Below are 21471 nucleotides of genomic sequence, written 5' to 3' on the forward strand. Positions count from 1 at the left end.
CAACATTGTCCGGAGCATAGCCAGGGAACTGGGGGCAGCTGTTCTGGCTGTCTCCAGGGCTGGTGGGCTGCAGGAGAGATCAGTTTTCATAACCACCCCCCACTCTCTGCCTAAAATCTGCCTGTGGTGGATTGCACGTACTCCTGTGAGCGTCCCCCAGTGTCTGGGTGTGGTGTTGCTGCTCTCGTCAGCTCCCAGCGCCCCCGGCAGGCTGTCAGCGTACCTCTGTGGGTCTTCTGTGGCTTGGCCGGGTCACGCAGTTCAGATCCCTTCTAGGGTACAGCCAACTTGGATAGAAGCAGTCCCTTGCCCTTCAGATGGCTTCTTACCCTTCTGGGGCTTAATTCCCTCCCCAGAATTAAATCAGCAGGGTTCTTCCTGAGCTCCGCCTGCTGATTTGTGGCCAGCAATGGGCCCTGGCCCAGTGTGGTTCCTTTGTCTGTAGCCTAGGGAGCATCTGTCCTCACACCACCGTCTCCAGCCAGGAACTACCTTGCTAGCAGCAGGCAGCTCCTTTTCTTTTGGCCTTGATTGGGTGTTGCTGGAGAAGAAGCTCTCCATCGTTCTGCTCCTGCGATGCTTCCCTAGGTAAGCCTAGAGATCTAGTGCTCACTGCTCTTTTCCTCTCAGAAAGCTGTTTCCAGGGGTGGTGGGTAGCAGAGCAGTGGTGCCTCCAGCGGGGAGTGGAGCGCGTGGAGGCTTGCCACACCCCGTCACGTTGGTCTCCCCTGCTTGCCCAGGTAACAGTGTCTCTAGAGTGGGGGTGCTGTTCTGTTGGTGTCTCATGGCAATGCCCTGTTGTCCCCTGCCAGGAGGTGCAGATCTGGATGCCTTACACCTCCCCTCAGACGCTGCGTGAGCGAGAAGTGGTAGTTCGGACCTTCAACGGGCAGAGCTGGAGCGACCTGCAAACCAAGGTGGAGCGGAGAGGAAAGCCGAAGGTGAGCAGGTTGGATAAACTCCTGGTCATAGGCAGGAGATGTGACTTGCCCTGCAGCAGTTTTCCAGTCCCCAGGGCTAGCTTGGAAGCTTCTCGTGAACCTGAGATGTGTGTCCACTTGGTATAAAGGGATTGCACCTGCAGTCCTCATCTCTAATACAGAGGGGCGTGGCTACTAGAGCAGGGGTTCTCACAAGAAATTTTTTGATGGCATCAGAGTGCGGCCACCAACTCTCACTGGTAGCCACACGGACTTTTTTTTTTAACCTAAAATACTTAATTAACTTTAGGAAAAAAATTAAATATGCACAGATTCACATCCAAACCACTGTAATGTGTATTTGTAGGGTTGTTTTGACAGACTCGGTAACAATAATGCTGCCTCCCCTTTTGGCCTTTCTGCCCCATCCATGGCTTAGTGGGCCCTTGGGCTTGCTGTGAAAAGTGATATTTGTTAATATCACAGCACACTTAGTAGCTGCCTGGAAGGCTATGAAAAGTGATCAGTGATATTAACAAACATACAAGTATCACTTTTCACAGCAAGCCCCAGGACCCATTAAGCCCCGGATGGGGAGGCTGAAAGGAGAGGCAGCGGGGGTCTGAGGCAATGGGGCGGGGATGGATGCAAGGCCAGGAAGGCAGAAGGGTCCAGGGTGTGGGGGGAATGGATACAGGGCTATGGGAAGTAGTGGGGGCCAGGGGCGATGGGGGTAGGTGATGGACCCCACTGTTGCATGGCCAGAGCCAGGGCCTGGTGTCTGCTGCCATGCAGCCAGGGCTTGGTGCCCACGGCCAGAACCCGGAGCTGGGGACAGGAACTGCATGGCTGGAGCTAAGGATCGCAGCCTGCTGCCACGCAGCCAGAGCTGTGGGTCAGCGCCCAGGGCTAGTGTCTGCCACTGCATTGCCAGAGCCTGGTACTGAGTGCCGGAGCCCAGGAGAGTGAGGCGGGAGTCAGCACTCGATGCTGCGTGGCTGGCTCCAGACCCCAGCGCGCCAAATGCGCGCTTGGGGCGGCGTCCCGCGGGAGGGCGGCAGGCGGCTCCGGTGGACCTCCCGCAGACGTGCCTGCAGAGGGTCCGCTGGTCCCGCGGCTCCGGTGGAGCATCCGCAGGCACGCCTGCGGGAGGTTCACCAGAGCCGCGGGACCGGCGACCGCCAGAGCGCCCCCCATGGCGTGCCGCCATGCTTGGGGCAGCGCAAATCCTAGAGCCGCCCCTGGCTGGAGACAGCACTTGCAGCTACATGGCCAAGGCCAGGGGTTGGCACCCAGGGTCAGCTCCTGCCACCGCATGGCTGGAGCCCAGGAACAGACCTATGGGTCGGTGTTTGCTGCCTTGCAGCTGGAGCAGGGGATCAGCGCCAGGGCCACGTGGTTGGAGCCCGGGGTCAGCGCCCGCCACCGCACAGCTGGAACTGGGGACTAGAGGCCAACTGAAGCTCCACGGCTGGAGCCAGGGGTCAGCACCTGCTTCCTTGTGGACAGAGCCAGGGATTGGTGCCCAAATCCCCATGCTTGGAGCCCTGTTGCCCTGCATCTGGGGCTGGGAGTAGGCACCTGTGGCCAGCGCCTGCCGCCACACAGCGGGAACTGGAGGCTGAAGCCCCGCACCTGGAGGCCCGGGTTGCGTGGCCAGAGCCGGGGTGGGGTCAGTACCCGCAGTCACAGCCCAGGGCCTCATGGCCAGGTTCCTGAAGTCCCACCACTGGAGCCTGCTGCTCAAAGCCAGCCCGCCCCCCCTTCCCGGACCAGTGGCCAGGACCCAAGCACTGTGAGTGCCACTGAAAATCAGCTTGCGTGCTGCCCTAGAGACTACAAGCTCCGGAATGCAATTTTCCATCTCAATTTAGCATTGGACTGATAGATCTGCTGGGCTGGGACCTCATCTGACTCCATGTTTTGTGAAGTGCTGCGGGGGTACTGTGCTAAATTCAATCTGTGCTCTCCCTACCAGCAATCAATCCCGGGAGCACAACATGTGCTGCAGGCTCTCGTGTCCAAAATGTCTAGGCTGCTTCTGCAGTCTGTGCAGTGTGACTTACACCAGGAGTGGGGTATGAAAAGTCACCTCAAATGCCAGCTTTGATGGTGAAAATCTCTTCTCAGGTCTTTAAGAAAATAGGCTTTATTGGTGGTGCTTCTTTGCATCTAAATATGTGCAATACATCTGCATATATACCAATGAAACATTGAGCCGTTGATTTTTTTTTTCAGTGACTCCATTGACATCAACTGGTGTCAGTGTGTCTGAAAGATACTGTAAAATGTCACTCAGCTGTGTTTTCTTTGTTCCCCACCTTTTTGTAACAGAAGCACGTGGCTTGCTGTAGCATCCCCCACTTCTCCTGGTTCCTGGTCGTCTCTCGGCTCGTGGAGAATAAATGCAGCGTCCCATCAGAGGGGACGTTGCTCTTTTCCACTGTGGATCCAAGCATCAAAGTGACCTTCCCTCCTGGAGTCACGGAGGAGACTCGGAGTGTCACATTGCAGGTGTGTGTGCATGTTAAAACTAAAACACAAGCTCTGGTATTACTGCTGGCCTGTGCTGGAGATGAGAGTAGGCAATAGGATACATGCACTAAATGAGAAAGAAGGATGGGCCAAGCATCAGCCTGGGAACTGGGTCTGACTTGGCTTTAGGCACATCACAGAGCCTCCCTACCTGAGTTTCCCCCACTGTGAAATGGGCTGGGTCATTAGCTGTCTGGCGGGGGTTAGCACTCGCATAGGCCATATGTGAAATATTGTAACTTGTTAGGTTTCTCCCAACAGACTTTTGGTGGCCTCAGAATGCAGCCACCTACTCTTGTTGGTGGCCACTATGACAATTTTTCCAAAAAACTTAGTTAACTATAGGAAAAACAAATAAATATACATACAAGTCCAAATCATTGTAACAATAAGGTGTTTTTTTGCAGACTCAATAATAATAACAACGTACAGTTGTCTCTATTCTTTACTGGACCTAAACAGAATAGAAACACAAAGAAGGTGCTTTGCATGTTCTTGTCTTTTTGTTGCTGTTGTTTCTTTTGCCTTTTTGGTTACTGTTTTTGTTTAAGAATTGCTAGCTAGTAGGTCTGCTTCTGTGAAAAGTGATATTTGTTTGTTTGATTGTTAATATCAGTTTTCACAGCAGCAGACTTGTTAGCTAGCTGGGAGCGGTGAAAAGTGATATTAACAAACATACAAATATCATTTTTTTCACAGCAGACTTACTCAGCCCTAGCAAGCTAGGGGACAAATTAAGCCTTCAATGGGGAGGTGGGTAGGGAGGCAGTGAGGGCCAGGGGTGATGAGGGGGGTTGGTGAGCCCAGTGGCTGGAGCCTGCTGCCTGCCACCCCAGGGCTGAAGCCAGAAGCCTGAGCCCCACCGTCCACGGGAAGATGGGGAACTCATGCTGACTGTCTGCTCCTCCAATGTTTGTGACTCCAGATGTGGGAAGGGCCCCATCCCCTCCTTGCAGAGCCTCCCATCCCCTCCCCTCCGTTATTGCCCAGGAGGCTGTGACCGCAAGAAGAGCTTATGGTGACCGTATTTGAGAAACGTAGCACGTCTTGCTGAGGTAGGGCCTGGTTAAACACCCAGTGGAGTCAATAGGTGTTAGGTTGGGCCCTGAGTACCTCACTTCTCAGAGTGCTGAATGCCTGCAGCTGCCACTGGCCTCAGCTGGTGTGCTGGGTGCTGAGGAGCTCTGCACTCATGCATTATGGCAATAATTTGCAGTGTTCTTCCCTTTGCGTCCCCCACCTTCTGCCACATTCCCCAAGGCTTTGATCTTTCCAGGCTATAAATATATCTGGGCAGGTCACAGTCTGGGGCTTGTGGGACAGGGGAGTTGGCAAGGCTAATCCTGTACCCTGTTTAAAAAAACACAAACAAACCTGTCTCTTTCCCCTCTCCCATACAACCGTCCTTGATACAGTCCTGGCCCCTCTGTCCTTCTGTGGGGAAGGCTGAATGGGGTTCTGCTCAGAGCTCTGCTACCAAGGCTCTTGATAAGCCAGCAGGCAACACTGTCAAGGGACGTGCAGCTGTAGCCTCTTGCTTAGTCTCCAAGAATGAAAAGCATGACAGACCAGCTCAGCGAGTGAGATTGAGAGGGTTAAACTTTACTCTTATTCATGCTGTTCTAACTCTGAAGCAGCCCCATTAAAGTTAGTGGGAGGTGGTCGTGGTAGCTGTTTGTTTAAATGTGTGACAGTAGCATCAAGAAGACTCAATCAGGATCAGGGCCCTGTTTGCCAAGTTTACACCAGTATAACTCTGAGCAGAATATGGTTCAGTGATTAGGATTCACACTCCCACTTGGCAGCCAGCCTGTGCCATTGAGTCAGGCATGGCATTTGAGCAGTTGGGGCCTGTAACCGTGCCTTCTTGTGTCACAACTGAGAATGCCAAATTCAGGACAAACTGCTGAGAAATACGGCAGATACATTCCAAGACTGGTGGCTAATCCCTCATAGGATATACCAAACCGGCAACAAAAATAAACTTCTGTTTCACCACACTGGCTAACAAGAAGTCATAAAAGCAATTTCCTCAGTCCTTGTATTACCACCAAAAACACTAGACCAAGGGTCGGCAACCTTTCAGAAGTGGTGTGCCGAGTCTTCATTTATTCACTCTAATTTAAGGTTTTGCGTGCCAGTAATACATTTTAACATTTTTAGAAGGTCTCTTTCTATAAGTCTCAGAGGGGTAGCAGTGTTAGTCTGGATCTGTAAAAGCAGCAAAGAATCCTGTGGCACCTTATAGACTAACTGACGTTTTGCAGCATGAGCTTTCGTGGGTGAATACCCACTTCTTCGGATGCAAGTGGTGGAAATTTCCAGGGGCAGGTTTATATATGCAAGCAAGAAGCAAGCTAGAGATAACGAGGTTAGTTCAATCAGGAAGGATGAGGCCCTGTTCTAGCAGTTGAGTGAAAACCAAGGGAGGAGAAACTGGTTCTGTAGTTGGCAAGCCATTCACAGTCTTTGTTTAATCCTGAGCTGATGGTGTCAAATTTGCAGATGAACTGGAGCTCAGCAGTTTCTCTTTGAAGTCTGGTCCTAAAGTTTTTTTGCTGCAGGATGGCCACCTTAAGATCTGCTATTGTGTGGCCAGGGAGGTTGAAGTGTTCTCCTACAGGTTTTTGTATATTGCCATTCCTAATATCTGATTTGTGTCCATTTATCCTTTTCCTTAGAGACTGTCCAGTTTGGCCGATGTACATAGCAGAGGGGCATTGCTGGCATATGATGGCATATATTACATTGGTGGACGTGCAGGTGAATGAACCGGTGATGGTGTGGCTGATCTGGTTAGGTCCTGTGATGGTGTCGCTGGTGTAGATATGTGGGCAGAGTTGGCATCGAGGTTTGTTGCATAGATTGGTTCCTGAGATAGAGTTACTATGGTGCGGTGTGCGGTTATTGGTGAGAATATGCTTCAGGTTGGCAGGTTGTCTGTGGGCGAGGACTGGCCTGCCACCCAAGGCCTGTGAAAGTGTGGGATCATTGTCCAGGATGGGTTGTAGATCCCTGATGAGGCGCTGGAGGGGTTTTAGCTGGGGACTGTATGTGATGGCCAGTGGAGTCCTGTTGGTTTCTTTCTTGGGTTTGTCTTGCAGTAGGAGGCTTCTGGGTACACGTCTGGCTCTGTTGATCTATCTCCTTATTTCCTTGTGCGGGTACTGTAGTTTTGAGAATGCTCGGTGGAGATTTTGTAGGTGTTGGTCTCTGTCTGTGGGGTTAGAGCAGATGCGGTTGTACCTCAGCGCTTGGCTGTAGACAATGGATCTTGTGGCGTGCCTGGGATGGAAGCTGGAGGCATGAAGGTAGGCATAGCGGTCGGTAGGTTTTCGGTATAGGGTGGTGTTAATGTGACCATCAATTATTTGCACCATAGTGTCTAGGAAGTGGACCTCCCGTGTAGATTGCATCCGAAGAAGTGGGTATTCACCCACGAAAGCTCATGCTGCAAAACGTCAGTTACTCTATAAGGTGCCACAAGATTCTTTGCTGCTTCTATAAGTCTATGATATATAATTGAACTGTTGTATGTAAAATAAACAAGGTTTGTAAAATGTTTAAGAAGCTTCATTTAAAATTAAATTAAAATGCAGAGCCCCTGGACCGGTGGCCAGGACCCGGGCAGTGTGAGTGCCACTGAAAATCAGCTCACGTGCTGCCTTTGGCACATGTGCCATAGGTTGCCTACCCGTGCACTAGACTTAGAGATAAGTGATTCTTTAAAACCAATCTGTTCAAATAAAAGGTTCTTCTGATCCCAAAGGATCAGCCACACACCCAAGTCAATATATAACTTAGATCTTACCCCAAAATCATGCTGGTACCAGTTCTTTAGTATCTAAAGGTTTATTCATAGAAAGAAAGGTGAGAGTTAAAATTGGTTAGAGGAATGAAGTACATATAATAAATGAACCTCCTTGGTTCAGGCTTGCAGCAGTGATGGAAATAAACTGCTGGCTTGGTAAATCAAGTCTCTGGCTGCTTCCAAATCATTGAAAGTCCTCTGTCCATTGGTTAGAATGCTCCCATTAGCATAGTCCAGAGGTTTGGGCAGGAAAGAGGCAAAATGGAGGCGTTCCCAGGGCCTTTTATCTCTTCTGCCATGTGGTGCCATTGTTCTTACTCTTGAAAAGTACAGTAATAAGATGGTAGTTGGAGTCGCATGGACAAGTCACATGTCCACGCATTTCACCTCCGCAGGACAGTCCATTCAGTGTAGATGGGCGTCTCCCATGGTCCATTGTCAGTTAAGTGTTTCTTGATGAACCACTTAATTTGAATAGTCCCTTCAAGATGTGCTGGCTAAATATCTTGTGGGCGTTACCCCAGGAGCAAACATTTGAAATCCAGGTATAGAGCCAGTACTCATAACTTCAAATATAAAAATGATACATGCATACAGATAGCATAATCATAACCAGCAAATCATAACCTTTTCACAGACACCTCTCTTGACAACCTTTGTACAAGATTTGTTGCAAATTTATAACAGTGGTTGCAACAGTGATCAATATGGTCATATTTTAATCCGATAACATCACAGGGTCATTGCCCTCTTTCTGCCTCAATTAACTCAAGTATTCAGGCATCAGACGTTAAGCTGATTTGATTATAATCACCACCAGGTGTTGCCAGTGTCAGCAGAGGAGCTGGCAGAGATCACAGATGATCCAGAGTCCAGAACCGGTCCTCTGCTCTGTCTCTCTCAGAATTCCACTGTGGATTTCCTCAGGCCAGTTAAAATTCAACTCCCGCTACCTCCAGGGGTCACAGGTTAGTATATTCCCAGAAATGCCAATGGAAAGCTTCTGTGCTAAAATCACACTACTTGGTAGGTTATCTTTCAATTTCCCCCAGGGAATTGATGTAATAAACTAAACTGTGAACAAAGGGCAACTTTCAGGGTTTGTGCATTGGACCCTGATGTTCCTAACCACAAAGCTTAGTACATCAGTAGTAGAAGAACTGTAATAGGCTGCTAATATTTCCCACTGCTTTCTGAATACTGTTGGTGGGATAGTTCCTCTTTCATCATAAAGGAATACTGACACCAGTGCCATCCCATGGAAACAAGATATTCCTCCCTTAGTCCAGAGTAATGGATCAAACGAGGTGGGGGAGGTGGGAAAACACTTATACTTTGCCATCTACAGAAAACACTCTCTTGATTTAGTGCCTTCTGGCTCCCTAAATGCTTCACAAATATTACATACTGTTTAAATGCACAAGAGTAAATGGAAAGCAATGGTAAGGTTGTAAATTTGGTGCCTGATTCTGATCTTGGTGTGAATCATGAGTGACTCCATTGGAGTTGCAAGTAGAATCAGGCTTTCGAACACTAGCAGTTCAAGAAATGTAAAGATGTAGGTTCCAGCAGTGCGCATAATACGGATTGATTATATTGTGAACCAACATCAGGGACTGACAAGCTGCTGTTTAGCTGCAACATTCGCCTAATAAAGGTGAAGCAAAACTGGACTGGGTACATCCTGGTGATGTTTGGGAAGTGGTCTTTTAATACAGGATCTAGACCAATAAGGGTGATCTCTGGTACATTTCACAATGTATTCATCAAAAATATTATGGCTGTTTTGGATTCCCAGTTCCCATTGATTTTAAGCAGTGCTTTAATCTGTTTTGAAAATCTCAGCCCATCATGGTAGCCAGGCTTACAATGTCTGTGCTCCAGTCTTCAATTGTTACTTTTTTTTTATTTGCTTTTTTGTAGTATAGCCTTTGAGCAATTATTAGTGCTCTGCTTAGCCACAGTTTTTCAGGTGCTTCTAGTTAACATCCATTAGGTTTAAAAGTACATGTTTAGCTGGTAACCCGATTTTATTTCATTGGAAAAAATTAACTCTGCAATTAAGTTCTCCCCAAAACATACACATTCCCAGAGCACATGGGTTAAATTAGCACTTGTTGAATCACAGCGCCAGCATTTGTCTGACTTAGTGGCACCTGTTTTGAACAGTGGGAGAGTGATCCAAAGCATCCTCTGTATGACTTTCTGCTGGATTAATCTTAAATGGAGGTCCAAGGAACAGTTTGAAGTACTGGCTAAAACTTGTTTCTATTGTTGAGCAGACAATAATTGGCCTAGTTCCTCCCCCAATCTATATTTAATTCAAATTTGCTGGCCAAGTGTGCATATAGTGTTGTGCCATAGGTCTTGGCAATTGGAGTAATATTTGGAGATATGCAAGCAGTTCAGGTGAGTCAGAGGCATCGTAGGTATCAAAGGCCAAACAGATGGGAGATGGTGTGTTTAAGTTGGATATATTGCCACTCCTTCTTAGACTCTAGATTGAACCTTTCTTTTAATATTGATAGTCAAAATCCCTTTCCTAATCCAGGCTCTCCAAATGATGGGGTTGCCTGCTAGAGTTTCAGGTTAGATAGAGACCAGAGATCCTGGTATGTAGAAGGGGGTTGTTTTTAAATTCAGTAGACTTGCTACGCTGCTTATTTTTGCCTCCACAATAGCTGGTTCTTTAGCAAATTGGTAATAATGTGAGTGCAGCACCATGGGAAAGGGAAAGAGAAAAAGGAGCAACCAATTCTGGGACTCGACAGCATGAGGGAAGGAGCCACTGTGCTGTGTGGCTAAGAATGTTTGCCTGATGGTAAAGTTTAAAGTTGGGGAAATCTCAAACCACGTGTTTTGACAAGGAGCTGTACTCTTTGCAAGGCTACTTTAGTTTGTTACCAGCACCCCACAGAAAGGACCTGACCATGTCGATTTTGATAAAATAAAAGAGAGGACTATGGATAAGGAGGGAATTCAGAATACAGGCTCCTGAGAAGGGCATCCATTTTAATTGTTTATTTTTTCCCCCAAGGAGGGGAGGTAGTGCCTGTCATCTATTAAAATTGCTTATTATTTACATGGCTAATTGGGTGAGGTTATCCTTGACTGTTTTTAATTTCCTTTGGGAATAGGATGCCAAGATAGCTGAGGTTTGTCAGTTAACATCTACATGTCCCTACAGGAGAAGCCACTTACAACTAGATCTCCTGGGATCTTCACTGCTTCAGACTTATCCCAATTTGTCCTGTAGCCAGATAATTTGCTAAAGTTGATCATTTGTAGGATGTTTGGAATGGATCTGGAATTTTTAATAACTAGGAGAATGTTATTGGCATATAGAAAGATTTTTTTTAAATTTTTTTTTGTCTTTTTGTCTCCTGAGTCCCTGATTTGATCCCTTGGTGTTGCTAGTCTTAGAGGGGCAGCATCTCCTTGCTCAGCCATCTTGGCTGCCAGAGGGTTGTCTGGCAGCTTCTGCTTTTGGGGATTTTATAGAAAATCTGGAAATGGAGCAGCATCCATAATGGTATTAAATTAAAAGAAAAGAGTTGTAGAATAATCTCTGATGAATATTATATGAGGGGGAGGGGAAGTGATTCAATTGCCGATGGCTGTGGACTATAGGAGGTGAGGGGGGGGAGCTGTAAAGCTATGCAGCCACCATTCCCCAGTCTAGAATGATTATTACAGTATCACACAAGAACCCTAATTGAGATTGTGCTAGGCGCTGTCCAGATGAGTAATAGGAGAGAGAGTTCTTGCCCCAGAGCATTAACAACCTAGCTAGAAGCCAATTTGCAGCTTTTCCCAGAGTGCCTGTTGCTGTCTGCATGGGGGTATAACATGGTCGCTATTCAGTGAGGCTCGAACTTCACTTCCTGTAGCTTAGGACAGTGCCAACTGAAATGGCACACACAGATAATTGCCTTGACAATTTAATTTATCTTTGGTTAAATTGATTTCCTGCTCACAGAGACATTTTTCTGGATGAGATGGGGGTAGTGCCTAGGAGGGGACGCTAGCAAATGGAGACACTTTGCTTGTCTAAGCCTATTAATTCCGGTTTTCCTTTGATCTCCCTTGGCTTTCTGCTTGTTTCTATTAGCGTAGCGCACAACAGGCTGTGAGGCTTCCCGGGGTACTCAGGGTTGTGAGGTACCTCGCTTCCCCCTGCCCTTAGTGTGAGGAAACCTTGTCTGAATTTGCCATGGGTCAGCTCCCCAACTCTGCCAGCCATGGGCAACACAAGCACTTCCCTCTCAGCCCACATGGGCTCCGCTGTCCCTCTGCAGGTTAGTGATAGGCACACGCCAGCCCCTGAGTCCTCCAAGCATCACCCTGCAGTTTCCAACCCCTGTTCCACTAGAGACTCACAGAATTCACAGATCCACTGCTCCCAAAGGAACAGTACCCCCCCATCCTCCAGCTTGCCAGTTCCACCTCACCTCGCAGCTCCACTTATCACACAGCACGTAGAGATGATTACAGTGAAAACAAGTACAAGTGTATTTAACACAGAGAAGAGTCACATGATAGCAAGTCTCGGTGTATTAGAAACAAACGGTTGCCTAGACAGTAAAATGATAACTCGCATTCTAGAACCTAGACTTATTTAACTAGTTACTTTTATGTCTTCTAGAGCTAGGCTCACCCCAAATATTTCCAGTGTATTTCAGTCAGTCTTGGCTGTGCCCTTCAGTTTGCCCTCTGTGAAAGATCCCGGGTGTAACTCTGTACCCCCAGTGATACCTCCATGACTCCATTGTCTTTACTTATAAACAGGATGCTCCCCATGCTGATTTTTTTTCCTCCCCCCCCACCCCCCGTGTTGTTTTTGTTTTTTTTTTTTTCCATGTCAGCTTCACAATCTCTTAACATTTGGTTCAGTTCTCCACTAGGACACGGACAATACACACATGACTAGACAGATACATATCTCTTCCCTCCTGCCTGATAGGAGCACGTTTATCACCTTCTGGTGATCTGTCATAACTTGCATACCTTAGGAATGTATTTTTAAGTATGGATACATAACTCCTTAAATAATATTTGTACATACATCTCACAGTGATTAGGATGACCACTGTGTTACTGGTTGTTGATCAAGACTTCACGTGCCACCCTTTGGCACTCTATTATGTAGACATCGGGCCCAGGGAAGCCCGTTTAAAATCCTAGGGACCTCCTGTGCCCCCTGCCAGTTGGCATCAAGAGGCCTCTGGAACATGGGGGGAGGCCCGTCAGGATTGGGGTCTTTTTGTGCCAGGTGCTGTATAAACATATAGGAGTCAGAGGTAGAATAATACCTCTTGGGTCATGGAATCCATCTGCTTAGGAGGTAATCAAGTGGCTGGCACGTTAAGGCTAGGAGTCCCACTGGAATAGCAAATCAGATATTCAGGATATTTTTCAAAGAGGTGCCCTAGGTGAGCCGGAATTTGGCATTCCCAAATGTAAGCATTTGTGGCTTTTAAGGAAGAAAAAAACAAAACAAAACCCTTACCTAACGCTCCAGCTGCTTTGCACTTGGATTTGTAAAGCAACAAGTGAGGCAAAAAAATCCATATTCATCTAAAACTAAACAGGCTTGTGTCTCTTGATTGTAGGTCTCACCCTAGATCGCTCCAGGCTGCATCTTCTTCACGGCAACCTGCAAGCCCAAACCTGGGATGACATCACCAATCAGGTGGTTCTGGAGTTCACCCACCTATACGCACGGTTTGAAGTCACCCACTTCTCCTGGTGAGCTCTGACCCGCTCACAGACCGTGTTTGAAGGCGAGGCTAGAAGGTGTATAGCTGCGCCTTTCCCCAGATAAGGGGCCGTGCAGCTGCTGTTGCCAGTTTCCCCTTCCAGCGCCTTCCCAGGGTTGCTCTTTCCCATTAAGAAGGATGGAATGCCATAGTTTTATACCTCCTGTTAATACTCCCAATTCCTTGGCACACAGTACAGCCGCACTGGGGAAAAAAAGCTGGTTTTGTGTCTGTGGGGGATGTTCTATTTCTCCTCCCTTCACGTCCCACTGGCTTGCAGTGAGCAGATTCGTGGTAGCCCTTGTAGGCCAGGTTTCTTTAAAGGGGCCATGCTCAAGCTAGTCCATTCCCACTCAGAACCGATATCCATTCAGTAGTGAGGTTCCTGGTCACCACTCCTCCCAGCTGCTGGAATCCTTCCCTCGTCCATAGGCTGCTGATGCAACCTTTGCCCCTCATTTGTAAGTTCTCTCACTCACTCTTGGGCTGCCAATCTGCTTTTTGGAGGATAACCTGTGTCAAGGAGACAGGATGGTGCCTGTGACTAAGCTCCCTTGAAATCCAGATTTTCCTAATTTTTGTCTTTTTCCCCTTTGATAAAAAGGAAGCGTCACTTTCCGATTCCCCCCCCCAGGTTCCCATCCTTGCCCTTGGCTTCTCTGCTGGCAGAGGAATCTCTCCCTCATTTGCTCCCTTCCCCAGGTACTGGCTGTGGTATACCACCAAGACCTACATCGGCGGCATCGCCAGGAAGGTGTACGAGAGGCTGCGCCTGTACCAGGTGAACTTCATAGCGCTGCAGAGGAAGAAGGACCCAGAGCAAGTCTTGCTGCAGTGTGTCCCCAAGCACAAGGTACTGCACGCGCTGCCCTGCCAAGGGGCCTCAATCCAGAGCTGTTGGAGAGGGGGTGATTGATTGATTGAGGGTTCTTGTTGCAATGGTGGGTTTTTGTGCTGGGGACACCTGTGTGAAATATGCTGCTGTCTGGTGCAACGATCACCAGTCTAGTTCAGCGACTTAATGGTGAAAGCTGTTATAATCCCCTGGGCTGGTCCCACTTCCACATAATTCTTGTGCATTGGGCTCCAGTATTGAAATAAAACACATTGATAAACACCGGAAGGGAAACTTCAAGCCTTGGGTGTCAGGGGTGAAATCCTGGTTTCAGTGAAGCTAAAATAGCAAGACTCCCGTTTGACTTCAGTGGCGCCAGAAGTCTGTTTTCCTAACAAGGAAGTTGGTCCCAGAGAGTTCACTCATAGGATATTACAAATCCATGTGCAGGATGAGATATGCTGCACAGCGTCAGCCTAACTCAACCTGTCTTTGAGAAGTAAGAGCTTATAATCTTTGGGTATTTGCATGCTGCTACCCCAGGATGAGGCTTTCAGTAGAGGCACAACAATCCTGGCCTCAGCTAAGTGGCATTGCAGCACAGGAGTAGTGTGGAAAAGATCTCCTCACGACGAAACGTTTGGGGGAAAAGGAGTGCAAACTTCTTGGTTTTAAAGGGTTACTGACAGGTTAAAATCAGTCTGCTCTAACACCCAGACACTACAGTTTCTAATGATGCTGAAGGACTTTTCAACCTCTGATTGCAGCATTGTTGTAGTCACGTTGGTCCCAGGATATATGAGACACAAAGTAGGCGTGGTAATATCCTTTATTGGACCAACTTCTGTGGGTGAAAGGTACAAGCATTCCAGCTACGCTGAGTTGTTCTTCAGGTCTGGGGAAGAAAGTCGAGAGAGTCTGAGCTAAATAGAAGTTTGGCCCAACTTGTATTTAGCTTAGACACTCTGCTTCCTTCCCCAGAGCTGAAAATGGAATTAGACCAGCCAGTTTACAACTGATATGCGTCAGCACCCTGCTAGTGTAAGAAAAGGAGGTCCAGCTAGACTTGGGCAGTACCGTCCACTCTGGCACTAGTCCAGCGTGGGCTGGAATAGTTCAGACCATATTTAGTCCAGCTGACAGCAAGGCAAACATAAATAGTTGTTTCTCCCACGCCACAAACTGTGGAGCATACTTGTGTGCATGGACGCCATGTGTTTTATAAGCATGCCAGGGGAGCCATGTGATTCTTAGCTACAGTCACTTTTTTAATGACAGACTAGACCTTTAGGGGAATGGTGGTTTTTTGTTTTTGTTTTTCTATTGGAAAAGTAAGTTCTTTCCATTGAAAGTGCAAGAGAAAAATGTCTTGGACCCATGTCAGGGGGTGGAGGGGCTGTGAATGTGCAAAGCCTAAACAGACCCCCATGTCGCTTTCATCCCTGGTAGGTCGATCCTGTTCTGGGAAAGCTTCATGACCGCTACCAGGGCCCGGAGCCCTCTGACATTGTGGAGTTGTTTGAGGGAGAGCAATTCTTTGCGGCCTTCGAGCGAGGCATCAACATCGATGCCGGTATGGCGGAGCCTTCTTGTCCAATCTGCCCTCCTTCTTTCCTCCGTCCCTTTCACCTTCAGTTCCCTCCCATTCTGTATTTGCTGAGCTGGTCTGGCAAACGGAGCTTAGCACTGCTGCCTGTGCTGATCGACTGATGGGCAATGCAGCGGTCCTTCTGCTCTCTGGAGACAGAGTGAGAGGCCTGCAGGACATGCTTTTGGTAGTGAATTCTCCCTAGGGAATCACTGCTTCCAGGACCATGCTGAACTCTGCTCTCCTCATAGCAAACCACAACAAGCCCCAGAGGACTACAGTCTAGTGCAGTGTATTTATTCCATAGGTAAGCGGTGTACATGACCTGTATACTAGCACACGCTAGCTGATCTAACAAGTTTCATCCATTTCTGATGTAGTCTACATACAAAGTCTACATACTTTCTTTCTATGGAAAGAAAGTCCTTGGAACAGTCCAGCCCAGAGAACTCCCTGTGTGGAGTTGAAATGCCTCTCTGTCTTGCTGGCTGTCCTCATTTTATCTCCCTCTCTCACTAACTCCGCATACAGGGGGTGGGACTAAAACTACACGACTGTATCCTGGGGCAGCCAGGTGGGAAGGGGTGTCAGAGCTGCACTCTGAACCTGCTCCTGATCTCTGATACCCTAGTGTAATTCCGTTGTGACACATCAAAGACAATAGAGTCACTCTCGATTGGCCCTGGGGTAGATGATCCCACAATCGGACCTTTTACTACTGACTCACACAGGACTCTGTAGCCTAGTCTCAGGGCACCAGAAGCCCTCACCTACCCTTTGTCACAGGCATTTGGCAGGATGGTACAGTATAGGAGTCCTAAGGCAACATATGCAGCATTATTTTTTCCTTTATCCCTACGCATATTCCCCCCTCCACCTCCCCATTAACGAAATGTAAAAAAGACAGATGGTTTATTTTGTGTAAACAGAAGTAACTTTCCAGCTGGTTCCCCCTGCTCATTAGTGATCCGTTCCTGGGAAGTACAGATGCAATATTTAACCTCAACATTTTCACTCCCCCTTTCACACTCCTTGCAACTCCTCTTCCTCCGGTGGCTGGTTTCCTTTGCTCCTGCATGATCTGCGTCCTCCATGGTCATGGGTGGCAGTCCTGTCCCAGAAGGGGATGAGCCAGAAAATGGGGAGAAGTGGATTTTGGTCTGGGAAGCTGCTGATGTAGCCCTTGCCTAGGAGCAGAAAGGTTTTCTGTGCATTGATTGATTGAGTTTTGTTTTCCCTGGCTCCGCTCAGACCGCCCAGACTGTGTGGACGGACGGATCTCATTCATCTTTTACTCCCACTTGAAGAACATGAAGGAAATCTATGTGACCGCTGAAGTGGACAGGAAAGGCCAAGCGGTGAGAGGGCAGGTGAGTTTCTGGGGATAGTGCTCACCAGCCCAAGAGCCTCGTTTTCTTTTTCTGCAGTCATCGGCTGTCCTGTGGCCACTCAGTGCCTCAGCCTTGAGTATGTCAGTGAATCGAGTTTCTGCTTTTCCTCACCCAAAGACTGACTTGTAAAATATGCCCACAGGGGAGAGAGTGGCTTGAATACTAATGGGCACCCATCACCCAGACTGGTGCCCAGGGTTATCTGCCTGCCATTAACTCTTGGTCCGTTAGCAGTAAGGGAGAAGGGGCTGGACTCTCTAGTGGATCCTTGTATTATTGTTAATGGCACTCACTCAATCAAACTGCAGATGGCACTCCAAGTGGGGATTGTGTGGTCTCCTGTAGGGACTGGGTGGGAAACGTCCTACATAATCCTTGCCAAACGGAAAACAAGCCACATAGATAGATGGCATTTCAATGGCCATGTCTAGATCTTACTCTGTGATCTCCCCTGCTTGTGAAGGTCTCCTTCTATCGTGGCGAAGTTCCAGACAATGTCCCTGAAGATGCCACCAAGAGGAGGAAAGGGCCTGACTCCCACTGGCTGGCTACTCTGCCAATCAAACTGCCTGTGAGTTACTTATTTGGCTTTCCCTTAGGTGACCCTGGATGGGGAAACATATTTGTCTGTCTGCTAAGCTGAAGTCTCCCATACTTAGCCCTGAAAAGAGTGGGATGGACTACAGCCAGAGACGTTGTCTGCAGAAACTGCATGATGGAAAATGAAGAATTTATTTTCCTTTGAAAAGGGGGAGTGTGTGCGCATGCAGCCATGTGAGTGTAACTGGTAAGGAGAGACTAGCTGTGCATTTGCTTTCATGTGTCTTAAGTGTGAGGGGTAGGGTGCTGGTGGTGAGATCACTTGAAGGTGACCAGGCACAATTGCACCAGCTTTCTAAAGCTCTTGTAAATGGCCATGGGCACTTTCTGTGTATCTTTCCCTACCAAGAGATTGCTGCACTCCTCCCCAGGGAAGTGTGTAACTGGAAATGTTCCCCATATCTCTCTCTAGTTTATCCACCTTCCTGTCCTGTTCCATTTTGCACCGTTCTGAGCTGGCACTGATGTGATGAAATGTTGTCGAGGACAGATTGTTGCTCTGAGTGAATGAGGGCGCTTGAGGAGGAGGAAGCTGGTTAGAACTGAGCACAGTTTCTGTCTTGCATATGAATACCCTGGTGATGGGTATTGTTGGGAAGGTGGATTGTCCAATGCATGGCAGCTCAAAGGAGTTTTGATGAAACCATTGTGTTGAAGTGTGCTGGAACGAGCCAAGGGTGCCTTAAAGGGACCTGGCTGGCCAAGCTGCGTCATGGCAAGTTTTATTTCTCTTGAGCAGGCTCGAACCAGTAAATATTGTTGTCTTTCTTTGAACATCACCGTAAGGCTTACCCCAAAGTAAGCGTTGTGGACTGCGGTCCCACTTCTGGTACATGCACAGCCTCGGTTTGGGGCCTAGAGCAAGAGCTCTCTGAACGCTGTGGGACATGTGCTTGCGGAAACAGCTGGTAATGAAAAGTGAATCTCCAAAGACAGGGCAAGGAGGGATTTCCTGCTTCAGGCTGTGATTGTGGGTGGTGCTGAGATTGGCAGAGGTGCTGAGCATCCATAGCTCTCACTGGAGTCCATTAAACCGTGGGTGGTCAGTACTTCGCACAATTGGGTCCCTAGAGTCCATGTTAATTCTACCTCTTTGCACCTTGGGGAAGTAAAGTTCAACTAAATGACTTGGCACAGCCCCTTTAAAAGGAAATCATTTCAGCCAGGAGTACTTCTGTCACTCTCTCCTCCATTAAACAGAAACTGAAATCCCGCTCGGGTGATCATTCAGAGCCCAAGAACGGCTTCTCCTTCCCTCCTCTGAACCTGGGGAATGCCGAGACCGGCTACCTGACACAAGCTAATCTGCTTGGCATCGCCGGGCGCATTGGAGCCGACTGGCAAACTATTGGCTTGAACCTGGGGCTGCCCTATCAGCAGATCGAACGAATAGGATACAACCACAGGTGAGCCGGGTGTGCAGGGGTCAATATGGTGGCCCCAGGGACTAACAGATCTTCAGGATAGGAGTATCTTCACTAGGGCTGGTGGGAAAAATTGGGTTTTTCACTTTTTAAAAAAAAAAAGTCACAAATGTTTTTTAAATATCAAATACCTAAAATATTTTGTCTGAAAACTGAAATATGTCAGTTTGGAAATGCTCCTATAGTGTCTCATGGGAGTTGTCGTTTGGGCACCTCCTATGCCCTATCTTTATGGGCAGGGCTCCCAGGCAGGATTATATCTCCCATCATCCACCATGGTTAGGGACTCCCATGATGCACTGCCCCATCTTTCTTAAGAAGAGAGACTCTGGTGCATCTTGGGAGATGTAGTCTGACCAGGGAGTTGAGCCTGTTGACAAGAATGGGAGCTTGAGGCAACATTGTCAAATCAAAATAGTTTGGTTTTCAGCCAAAAACAAGGGTTGGGTAGTGAGAAGATAGTCCCCCTGAGTCATCTTACTGTGGCATGATGGCACTTTCTGGGGTCTGGACCCAGTCACAGACTAAAGTAAATGCCATGAGGGATGGTAGGTTTGTTTCTTATGTGCTTCTTGCTCTCCTCAGGGAGGACCTGGATAGTCAGATCCGGAACATGCTTTTCTCCTGGGCCCAGCAAAACTCTGAGGACCAAAACTGCGTGGAGAAGCTGATCACAGCCATGAAGGAGAGTGGCCGCCAGGACATTGCGGATGAGATTGAAACTGTCATTGCGCTGGGAAGGCAGAAATACAGGGCGTCCATCCGCCGGGTGGGCCTGGACCAGGAGAGCAGCACTGAAGACTCTGCGATAGCCATGGTGTAGCAGCCAGCAGAAGGAACTCTGCTTCTTACTGTGGTGAGCCCCTCCCCTGTGCACAAGGTGGCATGGCTGCCTGGGGAACTCCCAACTGATCCACGTGCCACCATCTGCCATGGGAGCTGGGGGGCACCACCTGGATCGTGATCATCCACTACTAACCCGCCGGGCTCTGTGAAGGGTGTGCTAATGTGTGACTTCTGTTCAGCCCATACATGCCAACTTCCCAGTGTATGGGAAAGGCTGGTGAGTGCTGCGTTCAGGCTCTCTGGCTTTAGGTGTTAGGGACATGGAGAAATTCAGAGCAGTTAAATAATGGAGAACACTGCTTTTAATAACGTTGCTGTAATAGATATTTATATATAACTTATGCCTAAACCTATGGTCTGCTAACGATTTGGGATCTGAATATTCCCCACCACGTTGGTTCCTTCAGCATTTCTGTAGGGACAGATTCATTTGTATTCTGGTGTTTGATGTAAAACTTAATGGGGGAATCCAACTATACTAGCTTGTGCTGTGATCCTCCCAGATCTCCAAGCAAAGGTTGGGTCAGTAGTTGGATGGGGGACCTCCATCCATCTATTTTAGGTACCAATATGGTCCCCATTGCCATAATATCGGAGCACTTCACAGTCTTTAGAGTGGGAAATCTAGCAACATTTTCATTTCCCCTACATTTCCTGTGAAAACATTTTTGTCTTTTTCTTTCCACAGACAACCAAACCCTGAAAAATAATTGTTTTTTGGGGGAGGGAGGGGAATGTTTGTGTTTGGGTAGTTTTTGTTTGTCGTTGGTAGAAATTTTCCAGTTTTTCCAACTTCTTGTTTTGTTCAAAAACCATTTTGCAATTTTTTAAAAAGCCTCAATTATTTTTTTGCCCAACTCTAGGGCTCTGTGGGGCTGGACGTTTTATTTTATATTTGGAGATATACCAATTTCCTAGAACTGGAAGAGACCTCAAAAGGTCATCGAGTCCAGCCCCCTGCCTTCACTAGCAAGACCAATTTTTTGCCCCAGATCCCTAAGTGGCCTCCTCAAGGATTGAACTCACAACCCTGTTTAGCAGGCCAATGCTCAAACCACTGAGCTATCTTTAGGACAAGACCTAAAACCTGGCAGCTCTTGACCGTAAGTTCCATTTTACTCTTTGCAATAAATTAGGAGGTTGAACTCACTGTCCTGACCAAATGCCAGTTTGGATTCTAAGTTGCCTCTTAAAGTTTCCCAGCAGTTTCAAGTGGATACTGTATTCTTCACTTCCTCTCTTACACTATTTGTGCAGTGGGACTCTGCAGTACTGAGCAGCAGGTGAGGCTCAGCTCAGAGGTCACAGCACTCACTCCTGTGTATAGTTTTCAAAGCACTGTGGAGTGAAAAGCACAATATTCATGTGGCGTTTTAAGAGCTGATCAGGTCAGCTGCAGGATAGAGCAGAGCATTGTGGGATCTGGTTGGAATGGTGCTGACCTCACCTTTAACCTTCCTAATTTGAGTATCCTGTAAATGAGAATTCTCTATGGACTTCCCCAGGTCTCCAACCCATCTCATAATGGGCCTGAACTAAAGATAATAGGAGTCTTTCCATGGAGACTCCCAAAAAACATTAGAATCCCTCTCCTTAGGAGACCAACTTGAATGGCATAGACTGAATCCTGGGAGCAATACTTAAAGGCATACCGTCAACTTGAAAAATCACAGTTCTATCTAAAATTCTTATACCTACTATGACCATTGCAGCTGGAAGAAGTTAGCAAAAACCACTGATTTCTCTGGGGGTAGGTTTTTAG

General features: G+C 47.8%; 1 protein-coding gene across 3 annotated transcripts in view; it reads left to right on the forward strand.

The window, feature by feature from the left end:
- The window catches only part of PIDD1 (p53-induced death domain protein 1), an 80064-nt gene that overhangs the window by 6473 nt on the left and 52120 nt on the right, over nt 1-21471 (forward strand). For all 3 annotated transcript variants that reach the window (XM_039533464.1, XM_039533462.1, XM_039533463.1), the window contains exons 6-15: nt 813-941; nt 3255-3434; nt 8087-8234; nt 12879-13014; nt 13728-13878; nt 15310-15433; nt 16700-16818; nt 17303-17410; nt 18640-18845; nt 19449-19719. In XM_039533464.1, coding sequence (XP_039389398.1) covers nt 813-941; nt 3255-3434; nt 8087-8234; nt 12879-13014; nt 13728-13878; nt 15310-15433; nt 16700-16818; nt 17303-17410; nt 18640-18845; nt 19449-19686 — 1539 coding nt within the window. In that variant the 3' untranslated portion in view covers nt 19687-19719. The remainder of the gene's footprint in view (nt 1-812; nt 942-3254; nt 3435-8086; nt 8235-12878; nt 13015-13727; nt 13879-15309; nt 15434-16699; nt 16819-17302; nt 17411-18639; nt 18846-19448; nt 19720-21471) is intronic.

Source organism: Mauremys reevesii, linkage group 4, assembly GCF_016161935.1.
Source record: "Mauremys reevesii isolate NIE-2019 linkage group 4, ASM1616193v1, whole genome shotgun sequence".
In the NCBI taxonomy this organism is placed as follows: Eukaryota; Metazoa; Chordata; order Testudines; family Geoemydidae; genus Mauremys; species Mauremys reevesii.